Raw genomic sequence first — 15,404 nt, 5'->3', positions numbered from 1 at the left:
TGTCCCGCTTCCCCACAGCTGTTGCAAATAGGCCTACCCTGGTCGTCCCACTGGAACCTGGAGCCGACAGGGCGACGCCCAGGCTCTCGTCCTCCATCAGAATAAGACCGTTCTCGTGTCATTGGCATACCCCCAGATAGGCCTCGACGCAGCTCGTCCAAAAGACTCTTGGACAGTTCCGCCATTTGTCCCTTAACATCCTCTAAGAGTTCGGCCCGCAATTTCTGCTTCCAATCAACCAGCTCGGTCAACGTGGGGCCACCTGCGCTGCTAGCCGCCATACAGACTGGAGTGCCGGCTATCTCTCCCCGATCCGTCTCCAAAGCCAACGCCTCTTGCCGAAGAGCTTCAAAGGTCAGCGTGGAATCCCGACGGAGTTGGATCCGTATGCCCTGCCGCACTGGCCCTTCACGCAGCCCCAGGACAAACTGGTCCCGCAATAGGGTCTCTCCATCCCCCAACCCATGATCCTGTCGCCCCTTCAACAGGCCAAACAGCTCCCTCAACTTCAAAGAGTAGGCTCGAAGAGTTTGGTTGGGTCCCTGTCGATAGTTAAAGAATTGAGCCCTAAGGGCAGCCACCGGGGTAGCATCTCCATACAGCTCCGTCAAGAATTCAAAGATAGCCCCAGCAGTAGCTCGCACAGCTCCAGATGCGGCCAGCACTTCTCTCTTAGCTTCTCCTTCCAGCGATCCCAAAACGAACTGTACTCTCTGCTGTCCATTCAACCCCTGCAGTCCCGCCAGATATTCGGTCTGGGCTTTCCAATCTTGAAGACCCAGCTCTGATCCAGGCCCTCCATATCGCTGGGCCCAGGGGGCCCCCATGAACACCGGCATAACTTGCGGCCTTACGGCTGGTGCTTCTTCGTCGGCCATCGTGCCCCTGCGGTCATTTCAACTCACGGTGGACAAAAACCCTGCCGAATACGCCACTTTATGTCACCAACACAGGTCAGGGCGGACACCAGATGACCGGCCACGCCCCTCACCCGTGCACCACCGCGAGGAGCCGACACCGCAAGAACACAACAGGCAGACAGAATGGGGTTTAATAAGAACAAGTACTTTATTGAATTAAGAAGTCTATAAAACTAATCTTCGTTCCGTTGGCCACGGGGCTCTAGAAAGGTGTGTAGAGAGGCAAGACTCAATTAGAGCTGGACAAGGGTCAGAGTTTCATCACCGCAATTGGATTCCTGAGAAGTTCGGCGCGAACGAAGGTGAGTATGGACTCGGATGGCAGGGAAGATAAGTACTGCACCAACGTAGCTAACCACTCACAGGACTCAGGCAGATAGGATGAGAAGTATTTCACCAACGTAGCTATCCACTCACAGGACTCAGGCAGATAGGATGAGAAGTATTTCACCAGCGTAGCTGTACACTCAAAGGACTCAGACAGAGAGGATGAGAAGTATTTCACCAATGCGGCTGTGTACTCACAGGACTCAGGCAGAGAGGATGATAGTATGTCACCAGCGTAGCTGTACACTCACAGAGCTCAGGCAGAGAGGATGATAGTATTTCACCTGCGCAGCTGTACACTCACAGGACTCAGACAGAGAGGATGAGAAGTATTTCACCAGCGTAGCTGTACACTCAAAGAGCTCAGGCAGGGAGGATGATAGTATTTCACCAGCGCAGCTGTACACTCACAGGACTCAGACAGAGAAGTATTTCACCAGCGTAGCTGTACACTCACAGGGCTCAGGCAGAGAGGATGAGAAGTATTTCATCAATGCGGCTGTATACTCACAGGACGCAGGCAGAGAGGATGATAAGATGTCACCAGCGCAGCTGTACACTCACAGGACACAGGCAGAGAGGATGATAATATGTCACCAGGGATTCCTCTTCAATAAGATTCCTGAGGAGATCGACACGTGGATGATCCAGGCCCACTACTGCCTCAGCAAACACCCCCCCGAACTCGTGTTCTGTTACAATCTTCACAAATAATCACACGTGAAAAGGAACACAGCAAACACTGCAAATCACTGCACTCACAGAATAAGGACTCTAGCGTGGGGCTCCGTCCACCACTCGTGCTGGAAATTCGATGGAGATTAGTGGTAAAGCATTAAACACATCCTAAAACCCGCAAGTTCATCCCAGACACCCGTCTCAATGATGTTCTCTCGCAGACGTTCGCTGCACGAATCAACTGTGCTATAATCCCGTTCCCAATATCACTTATCTGTCTCGGCCACCGAGTCTCCCTCCACTCTCCAATCAAACTCCAGCCTGCTAGTGTCACTTCCTTGCCCGGCTTCCGATCGCTCGTCACATCTGCCTCATGAATCCCTTTCTGCCACAACACAACCGAAACGAACTGAACCCACTCCGTCCAGAAGACTCGCCGCCTGTTAACTTCTCGCTCTTTTCCTTTTTTTTTTATTCTTCTAAGGTGATGTATTGCTTTTTATCCTCCCTCCCCTCAGCGCGAGCTCCAATCACCGCACCTCCGCGTTCCTCTCCCACACCGGTTTCCAATAGCTGTTAATGAACGTCATTGGCCGCTATCGCCGAACCCGGAACTCCCCGGGTCTCTCACCGGAAGCTTCTCCTCCCGGAAACTCTAGCTCGCCTCAATGGTTCTGCTTCAATTAATCTGTCACCCGTGACACGTTTTATTGTGGAAACATGTGGAAACGCTGAGCACTATGTTTGTCATATACACACACGAAGAGATCCATGTGTCTATGATGTTCTGGTGCTGAGATACGACTGGTGCTCTTAGAAGTCATTAAAGCCCTCATGGACCCTCAAAGAGCCCCAGTGCACTGCCCAAAACATACATACAGGTTTGGCTTTAATGTCTTTACAGAGTTTTACTGAAATTTTAAATTCTTGAATTCTTGGTTTGTTTTGACCATTGAAACTTGTTAATTTTCCATATATAATTACAAAATACTACAAAATAAAGTTTAAGGTCGATGTCTACATGGCCAAACCAAAAAAATAATATTCTGTAAAGAATATTTCCTCTTCTGCCTCCAATAGACTGATATGATAATTCTCCACAATCTAAACCAGATGAACAACTCTGATACTTTTCATAGTAAACCTTTAAATAGTCTGTATATTCAGTGTCTACAAAGTGTAGGTTGGTTATGATGAGACATTTATTTGGAATTCAAACATTGTTTTTAGAGAATCCATGTGGTGTGTTTTTTCCCAAGAAACAGTGTAAGGGAAGTGTATACCTAATGGGCGTTTATTGCTTTTTTATTGTGGTTATGAGAAAACATTTAGTTTTATTAAAATATCCCATATAAACACCCAAATAAAAACTTCAACAGATGAAAAAGAGATTGTCTGCACAATTAAACACACAATTTAAACATAATCTCTGTAACCTTACAACACAACTTTTTTTAAATTAAAAAAATGAACACACAAATTACTCAATTTCACACATCATTGATGATCAGCTGTACATTCTGAAGTTCAGATGAGTTTGTGATTTTAGGTGTATTTTCCTACATCAGCCAAACCTGTGATATTATTTTACATGTACAAATAACATGAATGAGATTTGAGAGCATGAGGGAAGATTTTCAGAGAATAACTGATTAAAAAACACAAGTACACAGTCAAACAATACAATTTCTCACAAAAGTTAATAATAAAGTGCATGTGGTGCTGGTAACTTACTGTAATTCAATGTTGCCTTTGAAATTTTCAGATTATTTTAGAAATGTAGGCCTACTGTTGTCCTGGGGAAACAAAATAACAAAGCTGATTATATCCATTCACAAGATACTATTTATTGACAAGTAAAGGGCTTTAAAATGGTATTTGAGAGAATGAGGGCACCTGTAGTAAATAAACAAAAACTGAAAACAATCATCGTATGTATGTACAGTGTTTCCCTGCTGTGTGAGTCTAGCCTAGCCTAGTCTAGTCATTCTTGTTTTCCCCATCGTCGTAGTTTTTGTTGTATTTTGCTTTATTTTTATTATCAAAAAGCCCATCAACTCTGCACTTGAGTCCTCTCTCCTTTCACCATCCCCACACCTGACAACTACATTTAGTTTATATATGTAGGCCTATGCTTTTGAATATGAGTAGAATATATATATTTCTTTGGCGAGTTTACAAACCTTGTAATGGAGAGCGGAACAAACGGCTGAAGCTTTGATGACTGGAGCCGTTACTTTCTAATCCGATGATGATCCGCCGAGCTTTGTTGCGTGCGAGCGGCGCGAGGATCACTGAAGTGATGACAGCAGAGTAATAGCAGCAGTTTCGTGACCGAATAAAACTTTTCTCCTCCTGCTTCTTCTTCTTATTATTATTATTAGTTGTTGTTGTTGTTTAAGGTTTAAATTAATCAATGAAATATACAAAATAAATGTATGTATACTGAATCAAACTTACGTATAAACACTGTATCCCTAATACTAATGCTTTATTTTCTCTTCTCTTCTACTTTATATCTGTTTAAAAAAATAAATGTATACTGTGTCAGACTAAACTGGGAAGGGTCACAGCACTTAGCCTACATATTGTTAGCCTACATATACTCTCCTCATTTGTAAGTCGCTTTTGGAAAGCGTCTGCTAAATGATTAAATGTAAATGTAATAATAATACGATAATAAAAATCTCATTCTGGCCTCACAGAACCATTGGGTTCCACCAGATTTTGGCTTTATCATAAGAGATCTTCCAGGGACCACTTAAATGTTAAAAGATCTTACATTAACCCTTTTATAGCATTTGAGATCCTCTAAATTCCCCCAAAGCACTTCGATGTCTCATGGTAATGAAAAGATGACTCCAGAACCTCTGAACTGAATACAAAGTGCTTAAAGGATCCAATAAGTTCCAGCAAGAACAGCTTTGTCAATGCTCCTCCAGTAACCCTACTATAGGAGAAAGAGCTTTGAGGCACTTTAATTACTTTAATTTCATTGTGTATCCGACAGGATATCTGAGGCACCTTTAGTTTTTACAGTGTAAACACATATATATTTTTTAAGATACACTTAAAGCTCTTAAAACTTTATCCAGACATTTCAAATGCCCCACATTTAAGATATTATTAAAAATTTAAATAATTTAATCTATCTTGGCTTTCGTCATGCTCACTTCATGTAAATATACAGTACTGTGAGCAGGTTTTGGGTGTGTTAGTACCAAATAATATAGTTTTAAGACAGTTGTTTATTTTGATTCAGTTCGCCAGAAGGAAATATCAGTCTACATTTCCAAACATTCATTTTGATACTGATTGTTCACTCGGTTCTCTCTGTTCCTCTTCTGATTAAGCAGTTTTCATTGTTCATGAAAAGTGTGAAAATTCTGCAATATTCAGCACACAAGGAAGAAGTAGCCTGGGAACAGTGACGTACAGTAAGACATGAAAAACGATATAATAGGATTTGGGACAAAAATAATTTTAATTTCATGTGCAGTCAGGAATTAATCTTTTTTTATATAAACGATGTGAGGTTTTAATCTTAAGAAATAAAAAAAATATAAATATATAAAATGATCTTCCAGTATTAGTTTTCAGTGTAGCAGTTTTTATCTGTTTTATATTTTGCACACTGTGCATACAAATACATTGTTTTAATTGACGTGATATCAGGAGTTAACGAACATGTTTGGTAAATCATTTGCAGAAATAAAATGACAAAGAACAATTGTGGTGAAGAAACTTAATGACAAACTCAATTCCTTATTCCTTCAGATAAAGCAAAAACATGTTTCTTGTTCCGTGTTTGAAGATCATTTTGTGTTAAACAATAAAAACCATTCAATGCATTTGGCAAGTGTATAATGGAACAAAACAATGTCTTTTGCAACAATGAAAGATCAAACAGAACCAGAGAGAACAAATGAAAGCTTTATAATAAAGATAAAATCTAAAAATAGTCAGAAAAAGCCTATCCCTGTTTGTCACTGAGACAGAATAGAATGAGTCAACTATTTTCTTCTCAAGAGAAATATGAAAAATAAACCATAAGCACTGTTGATAATACAGCTCATGAAATGCAAATATTAAAGGCTATTATATTTACACGGTCTGCTTCCCCCGTATCTTCTGATTGGTTTATAGTGGATTTGTTTCCTGTTTCCTATAATTTTCCTATAATTTACATACAGCAACATTCAGGCTGGAGCATCAGTTGGTAAAATACTTATTGCATTTAGATTCGATACAACTTTTTAAGATTAAAATCATACATTAATCACCTAGTTTTACACACCATTGATGATCCGCTGTACAGTCTCCTGTTTAGAATAAGGGTTTGTGATGAAGCAAGTGTATTTTCCTGCATCAGGTTGTTGAGTTTGTGTGAGAAGATATTTCTATCAGAAACTCATCAGAGAGTTTCAGCTGTTCTTGTACTCTGGGTGCTGACACTGAATATGTATCCTTAATTATACAATTTTGTCATTATTGTCAAGGTCAAGGTCACTTTTATTTATATAGCACCTTAAAACAGCATTACTGCTGAACAAGGTGTGTCACAGAAACATAATAAACAATAAAAACACAATAAAACCAAACGTCGTACAAATTTCATAGTATGACATTTTAACCCCCTAAGGCTACATATCCCCAGTTATGAAAAGGCCTGAGAAAAAAGATGCGTTGTCAGAGCTGACTTGAATGCATATAAAGAAGAAGCTAAACTAACTGTTTGAGGATTAATTCCACAGCCTCGGACCAAAGACGGAGAAGGCCTATTACCTTTTCAAGGGAGAGTATGGGATAGTTAATAATTTGTCAGAAGATGATCTAAGAGTTCTTGATGGAGAGTATGGACAAATAAGGTCTGAGATATAAACTGGAGCAAGACCTTGCAACGCTTTAAATAAAAAAGTCAAAGCCTTGTACTCAATTCTGTACTTGACCGGCAACCAATGCAAATGTGATAGAATAGGGCGGATATGCTCTTTTTTCTTCCCCATTAAAAAAATGAGCTGCACATTATTGTACCAGTTGCAAGCACATTAGTGAAAACTGGTTAATACCAGGATACAAAGCGTTGCAATAACCCAGCCTTGTTGAAATGAAGGCCTGAATGACTGTGTCTAGGTCACCAAAGGATCAAATAGATTTCAATTTCCGTAGGCTCCTAAGCTGAAAAAAGCTGCCTCTGACAACAGAGATTATTTGCTTGTCGAATTTTAACTCAGATTGTTCTCAGTGCATTGAGTCTCAAATCCACATCAGTGTCTGGAAGTGTAAGATGATGTTCAGTGTAATAACACAGCAGAACAACAGAACGTCCTGGTTGAGTATGCAACCCACCGTTCCCTGAAGGAGGGAACGGAGGACGTAGTCGACGGTCGACTGAATTGGGATCTCGCTAGAGAGCCTGTCTTCTTCGAGTACTATTGAACGAGCCAATGTAATTGGCGTGCATGATTCGCATCACACACTCCGCCCCCGCGGCGCGGGTATAAATACGGAAGTGGATGCACGCACTAGTTGCTTTTCGCTGAGGAGCCGAGAGTAACCCGGGGTCAGCGGTGGTCCAGCGGTAGTGGCAAGGGGACTACGTCCTCCGTTCCCTCCTTCAAGGAACGTTGGGTTGCATACGCAACCAGGACGTTCCCTTTCAGTCGATAACGTCAGACGTAGTCGACGGTCGACTGAATTGGGATCAACCTTTATACACGCCACTAACGCTGCCACCTTCCAGTGCCTAAACCAAAGCCTCCTGATGCCCCCGCAAATTTAAGGCGGGGAAGGACAGGGCTTAGGCCAGGGAAGTCACTGCTGTTCCTACAGGACCACTGGGAAAGCGTTCCCCGTACATTGGAAGGAAGGGACGCTGCGGAAGCCACATCCAACCCAGAGGGAGGTAACGTGGAGAATACACATATGAACTGGGCGGAAACCGGGCAGTCTAACATATGGAATGTCACTGGGGTGGCTCCAGCCTAAGACAGGGGAGACACACCGGACAGTGACGGCAGAGAGACTCTGCCGAGGGAAGACACGGGCTCTCCGCAGGAAGCCGTATCGTGGAAGAATACACATATGGGGTCGCCGTAGGGACCGCAACATATGGACCCAGCCTAAACCAGGTTCCACACTGCTTACGAGTGGTAGGCCTAAAACCAGACGTTCCGCACGTCCGACGTCGGAGGGGTGTGGAGGAACTCAACAGGGTTCAATTTTAAGGGAACTCAACTGGAGTAGAAAGGCGCACGTATTCAGTCCATAGGAGGGGATTTGCGCAGCAAGCCGACACTTGAACCGGGCTCACGGTGAAACTGGCTTCATGAGAAGGGAGCCCACGGGAAGCAGCGGTTCAACTAGGTGTCGTCCAGCCTCCAACTCTAGAATCTGTTCAGCAAAGCATATCGTCAACGCCCAGGCGGAGCACTTTACACTCATCATAGAGGAGCTCAACACCTAAGTGGACATGTTGCATCTCGGATTTTTACCGAAATGAAGGCAAGCACTAAGTGCAACTTTGCATGGAAACAGCCTTCCCTCTCTGCTGAATTCCAACAGATATTTGTAGAGCTGGTCTGAGGTCTATGGCTTGCGTTCTGTACACGTCCGAGCGAACGGACAGAGAAGCCAGGGCTGGATCTCCCTCCTCCAGGGCAGCGCTTGCAGGCTCACCACCTGCTCCTATTACGGGAGAGGTAGGAACCTTGGGCACAATCCGAGCCGGAGTCTCAGCTTGTGAGAGTTAGCCGGCCCAGACTCCAGGCACAATACGTTGACCGAAAGCGAGCAAGTCCCTACCCTCTAGTATAGACCACGCGAGCAGGAGAACTGATATAACAGAATTTTTAACTCACTGCCTGCAGTGGCTCAGGGGCGGTTTCTGCAGTGCAGTCGCACCAGGGACAAGGCCCAAGAGGATAAAGAGGGACGCAAGGATTTACAAGACCTTGCTCCTCAGGAACCTGACGATCAGAACGTGCTTCTACACACTTCTGCAACACGATGAGCGTCGTTTAAACACCGTGGCAACATCATTTTGAGGGTGAAGGAAAACAGCCTACTGCAACCCATTTTGCAGGAAAGAGAGCACTGAAGTGATCGAAAGCTTTCAGGATCTCCTCTGGAGAGAAGACGCACTCAACGACTAGGTTCCACTTCTAAAGGCGTAAGCACGCTACCCTTTTCTAGGGGGTGCTCGCAGAAGTGATGGTAACTATCACATGTCCCTGTGATAGCCACCTGAACCTTCGCGTTCAGATGTAAGACCGCCCGGAATCTCCGGGGGACGAACGCGGGTGCCATCGTGCCCCGTCCCTGAAAGAGTTTTCAGGGGAAGTCAGGAAGGCTGTCGATGGGAACCAGGTCTAGTTGGGCCAATAAGGGGCAACTATGAAGACCTGTTCCTCTCCTGACTTGGCACGTAGGTGCAAGCGACGGGCGCAAAAAGACAGGAGCATTGCTCAACACAACATGTGAAGATCACTGGGCTTCAGGAGCATTTTCTGCTCAGCACTTGAGTGTGATAAGTTCACTGAGCTTCAGGAGCATTTCTGCTCAACACTTGAGTGCGAAGAACTTCACTGAGCACCAGGAGCATTTCTGCTCAGCACTGCGTGTGACGAATTCACTGAGCTACAGGAGCATTTCTGCTCAACACCTGAGTGTGATGAACTCACTGAGCTACAGGAGCATTTCTGCTCAACACCTGAGTGCGATGAACTTCACTGAGTTTCAGGAGCAATTCTGCTCAACATGAAGTGTGATGATTTCACTGACTTGAGCAGGCGCAAGGCGACCCTGAGTCGCAGTCACTTTTAGAAGGCTCACTGGGGTTAAACGCATTTCTGCGGGCCCCTGGGGCAGCTGAGACCCAGTGTTTGTCCAAGGGTAGTCCGCTCGGTTTACACAAACACTGGCGGAAAGATGAAACCGGGGGGGCAACTGAGCGGCACCGGAATGGTCATGACCCAGCTGGACCCAGGGGATGGAGTCTCCACTTGCCCTGGCTATAACTGTCGTGAGGCTCGATGGCGGCTCGATGGAGTAAAGCTGGGAAGAGTGGAACAAAGCGTCCTCAGAAGCTTCTGACTCCAAGGAGGAGGTGACGGGTGAGTTGTGACATGCAAGGGAAGCTTGCGCAACGGTCGCAATGTCTAACAACTCGAGGCACGAATGCCCGTGTAGTCGGGGGTCGCCCAGGCCCCCGTTAAAACACGCCCTTTGTACATGGCCCCTCTGTTGAAGAGGGTTTGGCAGCAGACCGGGATGAACTATAGTCACACAGGGTGAGCTGCTCTGCCACGGTCACCTCGGGACTCGATCGTGACGCTAGCGCTGAAGCGGTCACATATGGAGGGAGCCAATGGCTGCAACTACCATATACCCCAGGAGCCTCTGAAAGTTCTTTCAGTGGGACCCTTTCTCACTTCAAACACCAGCTGAACACATTCTCATTGGAGAGACGTGTTAGACCGAGTCCATCTCCAAAACTGAAAAAGAGATACTCAGCCCGTGGGCGAGATTACTCTCTTCCAGTTGACCTGAGGACCGAACGGGCTCTGGAGCACTCGAAGGGAAGGACACTGTACTGATACTCCACCCTTACACGCAACACACAGGATGGCCTGCGGTGCGGAAGGTAGAGATCTGAAGCACATGTCTTTCAGGTTGGAGCTGCAGACCAATCTTGGGCCAAGATGGTCACGACCCACCACCTAGTAGCACGAAGAACGAGTTTACAACTGGCCTTCGTACCGGCTGGAGGAGCGGCTATATCAAATCCTTCGCCAGCAGGATAAGATAAGCACGCACAAGTCAGGAGCACTGCTCAACACTCGGTGTGATGAATATCACTGAATTTTCAGGAGCACGTCTGCTCAACACCAAATGTGATGATTATCACTGACTTGAGCGGGGTAGCCGAGCCTGAGGTGGGGCAGCAAAGTAGAGAGAGTGGTGTTAGTGTGCTGTGCAACACTTACCTGTCTCCACTAGCGGCAGGGGGCGCGTGAGAAGGCGGATGACCGGGTCCTCGAACGCACCAAGCTGCCTGCTGGCGACCAAGGGGGAGCTGAGGGGTGTAAGGCTATACAGGGTCACACCCGCCAGACTGGCCCTCTTGGGACCCAGGAACAGATGAAATTGCTCTCTCTTAGAAGTGTGGGTACCGCTTGCTCCGCTTTTTTTCTTTTTTTTTTTTTTAGGGAGCCAGCGGCGGAACAGACACACACACAAACAAAGGCTCCACCCGGCCCTCACCCGGGGGGAGGGAGTGATCGTGCCACTCCAAGAGCATCTCATCCATTCCTGGGCGGCCTGCTCCGGAATGCTTTCGCTGTCGCTTGCCACCTGGCTTGGCAGCGCCTGGAGCGGGCTGGGCGTCTCTACTGCGGCCGGCTCCATGCTGAGGCCTGGGTGGAGGCTGCTGCGGAGGGCCAGCAGGAGCGGCGGCCGGGGAACGCCCACGGCGACGAGCAGGCGGAGGAGCTGCCACCGGCGGCGGGTGGAAGCAGCAGATGGCCACCGGGGCAGGATGTGCCGGATGACCTCCGTCTGCGCTTGAGCGGCAGAGAACTGTTGGATGCAGTTCTCCACCGCGTCGCCGACCAGCCCAACCTGGGAAATTGGGGAGACCAGGAACCGAACCTTGTCCGCATCCGCCATACCAACCAGGCTGAGCCAACGAAGGCGCTACTGGACCACCAAGGTGGACATCGCCAGACCGATCACGCACGCTACGACACCCGTACCCCGGAGGGTGAGGTCGGATGCAGTGCGGTGCTCACCTATGAGCGCACAGTCTGGATTACCCTCGTGCATGCCATGGGTGCCCTAGCCTGCAGCAACGCCATGGCACGCAAGAGGAAGCGGCTTGCCCACAGGCTTTGTAAGCTCTGCCCGTCGGAACGGACGAAAACTCACAGGCCTTAGGGGGGAGACGAGGATCCCCCCAAAAGGCAGCGGCCGCCGGACACAGGTGCACCTGTGTCGACAGACCGCTCCAATGGAGGGACAGCTCGCAACCCTTCACCGTTCCTCCATCAAGGGTAATGAGGGGGAAAAGCTATTCAGGCAGAGAAAGATGCTGTTCACCACCTGATAAGCTCTCCATGCATTTCGGGAAAGAAAGGCACTGGGGCGGCGAGCTGAGAACCAGCGCGGCCCGCCCCAAGATACCAAACTCCAGATTCCAACCGAGACTAAACGGGACACGGTGGAGGTTCCACTCGAGCCCGGCAGCCTCGGCGGCCCGTTTCAGCATAGCTGATAATTCTGGATCCGGCTAGGGCAACATTGAACTCCCGGAGGGAGACAATGCAGCCGAGTCATCATCTCTAGAAGTCAGCTCACCCTCCGATGCTGCAATCGGCGTCCTGTCCTCCAGGGGAGCCCCGAGTGAAACCGCTGGCCCACCCATTACAGATGGACCAGCAGACAACACAGGAGGCTCCAGTGGTTGCAGTGGAAGGGAGGAGTGAGGAGCCCACAGGGAATGGTTACCGGGCGGGACATCCAACACTATCCTCCGGTCACCCATCCCACACAGCACCCGAGGGTGGGGCATGGTAATGGGGACTCGCTCTCCGCGAACGAAGGCGAGTCTCGCCCTCAACACTGCGACAGTCATGTTCCCACAGTGAAAACATGAGCTGTCCACAAAAGCTGTCTCAGCGTGCTGTAAGCCCAAACACGTGACACAACAGTTGTGACCATCAGAGAGAGACAGGGAACGACCGCACCCAGAAACGCACGGGCGGAATGACATCTTGAAAAAGACGCAAACGCACCCGTGTTGCTCTTTCAGAAAATAGGACCGTCACCAGTGCCGGAGCACACAGGGGAATGACCGCGGCAACACTGAACAGAGAACTGAAACAGTGAAGCACTCACTTTTCCGCCCTCTAACCAGCCATCAACACACACAAACATTTAGAAATTTGTTGCTGTTAAAACAGCAGTTGAGAGCTCAAAGCTCGCGATCACCGCTGCACTCGCGCTGTAGAACACCAGCACTGGGAGAGTCTTCCTGAAGAACACCGACACACTCGCTCATTGTAGACAACAGCACTCTCAGAGACATCAAACGATCGGCTCCGAAGCGAAAGGCAACTAGTGCGTGCATCCACTTCCGTATTTATACCCGCGCCGCGGGGGCGGAGTGTGTGATGCGAATCACGCACGCCAATTACATTGGCTCGTTCAATAGTACTCGAAGAAGACAGGCTCTCTAGCGAGATCCCAATTCAGTCGACCGTCGACTACGTCTGACGTTATCGACTGAAAGGGAACCACCAATAACAGCCTCTGTTTCCTGAAGACACACCAGAAAATGTCCAAACACAAGACTGACATTACTTCCTGTGGAATGAATTTGACTATTAAATTAGTTATTCAGATGTTCACCTTTATTTATCAGCACTGCAAACACACAGATGAAGCCGTGACTGCAGAAACAGTGTAAGTTCCTGTAACTCGAGCATTAGATCATGACACTGTAATAATGACAGTCAATGTTTGATTCACAGACGGGATAAGATGTCCTTTAGGTTAAATGATCTCATGTTTTGTCAGTGATAATAGTGATCACTAGATTTAAATAGAAACATGATCTGGCCTGTGTATAAGCTATTTTAACTATAGTGAGATCTGGATCACTAGTTGGTGTTTAACATGTTGAACTAGTGAGGACAGTTTTGAATAGTGAAGGATATTCTGGATGTCGTAAACAGTAGAAGCAGTCTTTGCTGTTCCACATGTTTCTCTTAAAACATTTCTCTGAATTATGTCTTATATTATATTTTATTCTGTCATTGAGTCTCTTAATACATTGTCATGTCTTGACTTTAGTTTATTATCTCTGTAAAAGAAGGACAAGATTTCAGAGCTTCCAGCACCATCATTATTCTGAACTACAGAGAAAAATGAAAGGGAGAGAATTGAAAACAAGGAAATACAGCCTGACCTTTTCATGAATTTGCCTTTCAAATGAGCTCAAGATCTTCCTCATAGTTCCTCTCTCTTGTTTTCATCCTGACAGACTGTAAAATAGACTGTATTCTCTGATCACGGGAGGAAGGATTCACAGATTCAGGATTGTTGTCAGACTAGGTGTGTGTGTGTGTGTGTGTGTGTGTGTGTGTGTGTGTGTGTGTGTGTGTGTGTGTGTGTGTGTGTGTGTGTGTGTGTGTGTGTGTGTGTGTGTGTGTGTGTGCGCGCAGGTACAGTGTGTCCCATATACACCGTCATGTCTTGGTTTTGTTTATTACTAGTTACATCTTCATTCTGATCTACAGAGAAACTGAAAGATACATTTTTATGCAAATGTAATAAAAATAAACAAGTTTGATGAAAGGCAGAAAAGTACACGATGATTTGTTTTGTTGTTATTCAGGATTGATATTACTGTCCTGCTCACTAGTTACTCTTATCATGACAGGAACTCACAACCCTGACAGCCAGATTTACACTTCTCTTCTTTTTGACATATTCTTTTGTATTGTATTATAGCATTTTGTAGTGTTTTGTAGTATATGGTCAAAATAATGAATGCCTATTGCCATCGTACTGTTTCTGAAATATAGCCTACACAGGCATTCAGTTTGATTGTTCTTCAATAGTTTGCAGAGGTTTGATATGATGCTACTTTCTGATGTGTTACATTGACTAGAAAGGAGTGGTGTTGACGTGGAAATGTGGGGGTTACAAATATAAAGGAAAAGAGAAAATAAAACTAATAATAATTAGTGTCATCAGAATATTTTGTTGTCATTGAAATAAACTGAATGCCATTCATGCATAGTGTATGATTTTGGATGATGGCGATTGGTATTCCTTGCCTTGTATGGATGATCGATCATTTGATTATTTTTGCCTTGGGATTTTGACATACTGGGGGAGGGGGCGCGCGAGCTGCTCAGACAATACAGAGGCCGTTTCTCAATATGCGTTCTTGTCTGTACTTGTGTTCTTGTGGACTTGTGAAACGTCATCAGTCGCTGCCCAAGTACTGTCTCAATACACAAGTTTGCATTTTGGCAAGAACGGTTAAAAATCCCGGAAGTGTTCTTGACACGCCCATTTTACCGAGGATGCATCGGTTGGTAACTTGTGTGAACTTGACGGCAGAAATATCCCAGCATTCATTTCGGCATTCAAGGAAGGAGCGGTGAGCAGAAAGGCAGAACAACAGTAGGTCGTTTTTCTACAATTTCCTATGCTATGTCATCACTAAATTCACTTCTGAGAACATTTGATGCGAGAAATCTACTGTGCTGATTTCAAATATTGCCATTTTTACGAAAATTTATGGCGAATCGAAAATATACTCAAACATTTTCGGTATTGAAGAATCTCCATAAGCGCACGCGGGTGTAGCTAGCGAGCCAACGGGCCATTCATGCTAAAAACCTGGCTGTTATCATCAATAATTCTTGTTATGTTTGCGTACTGAAGACGGCGCTGTGCGGGGGTATT

The 15,404-nt window shown here is 46.2% G+C and overlaps 1 protein-coding gene across 4 annotated transcripts in view; it reads right to left on the bottom strand.

Moving 5' to 3' along the window:
• The window catches only part of LOC143736164 (CD276 antigen homolog), a 686,062-nt gene that overhangs the window by 663,423 nt on the left and 7,235 nt on the right, over positions 1-15,404 (bottom strand). For 2 of the 4 annotated variants that reach the window (XM_077226793.1, XM_077226791.1), the window contains exon 2: positions 13,335-13,375. The exons of the other annotated variants lie outside the window; for them this stretch is intronic. In XM_077226793.1, coding sequence (XP_077082908.1) covers positions 13,335-13,375 — 41 coding nt within the window. The remainder of the gene's footprint in view (positions 1-13,334; positions 13,376-15,404) is intronic. 4 annotated transcript variants of the gene reach the window in all.

This window comes from Siphateles boraxobius, unplaced genomic scaffold (genome assembly GCF_051911475.1).
Source record: "Siphateles boraxobius isolate OS27281-9 unplaced genomic scaffold, OSU_SipBor_1 13, whole genome shotgun sequence".
In the NCBI taxonomy this organism is placed as follows: Eukaryota; Metazoa; Chordata; class Actinopteri; order Cypriniformes; family Leuciscidae; genus Siphateles; species Siphateles boraxobius.
This window is presented reverse-complemented; position numbering and strand designations above follow the sequence as displayed.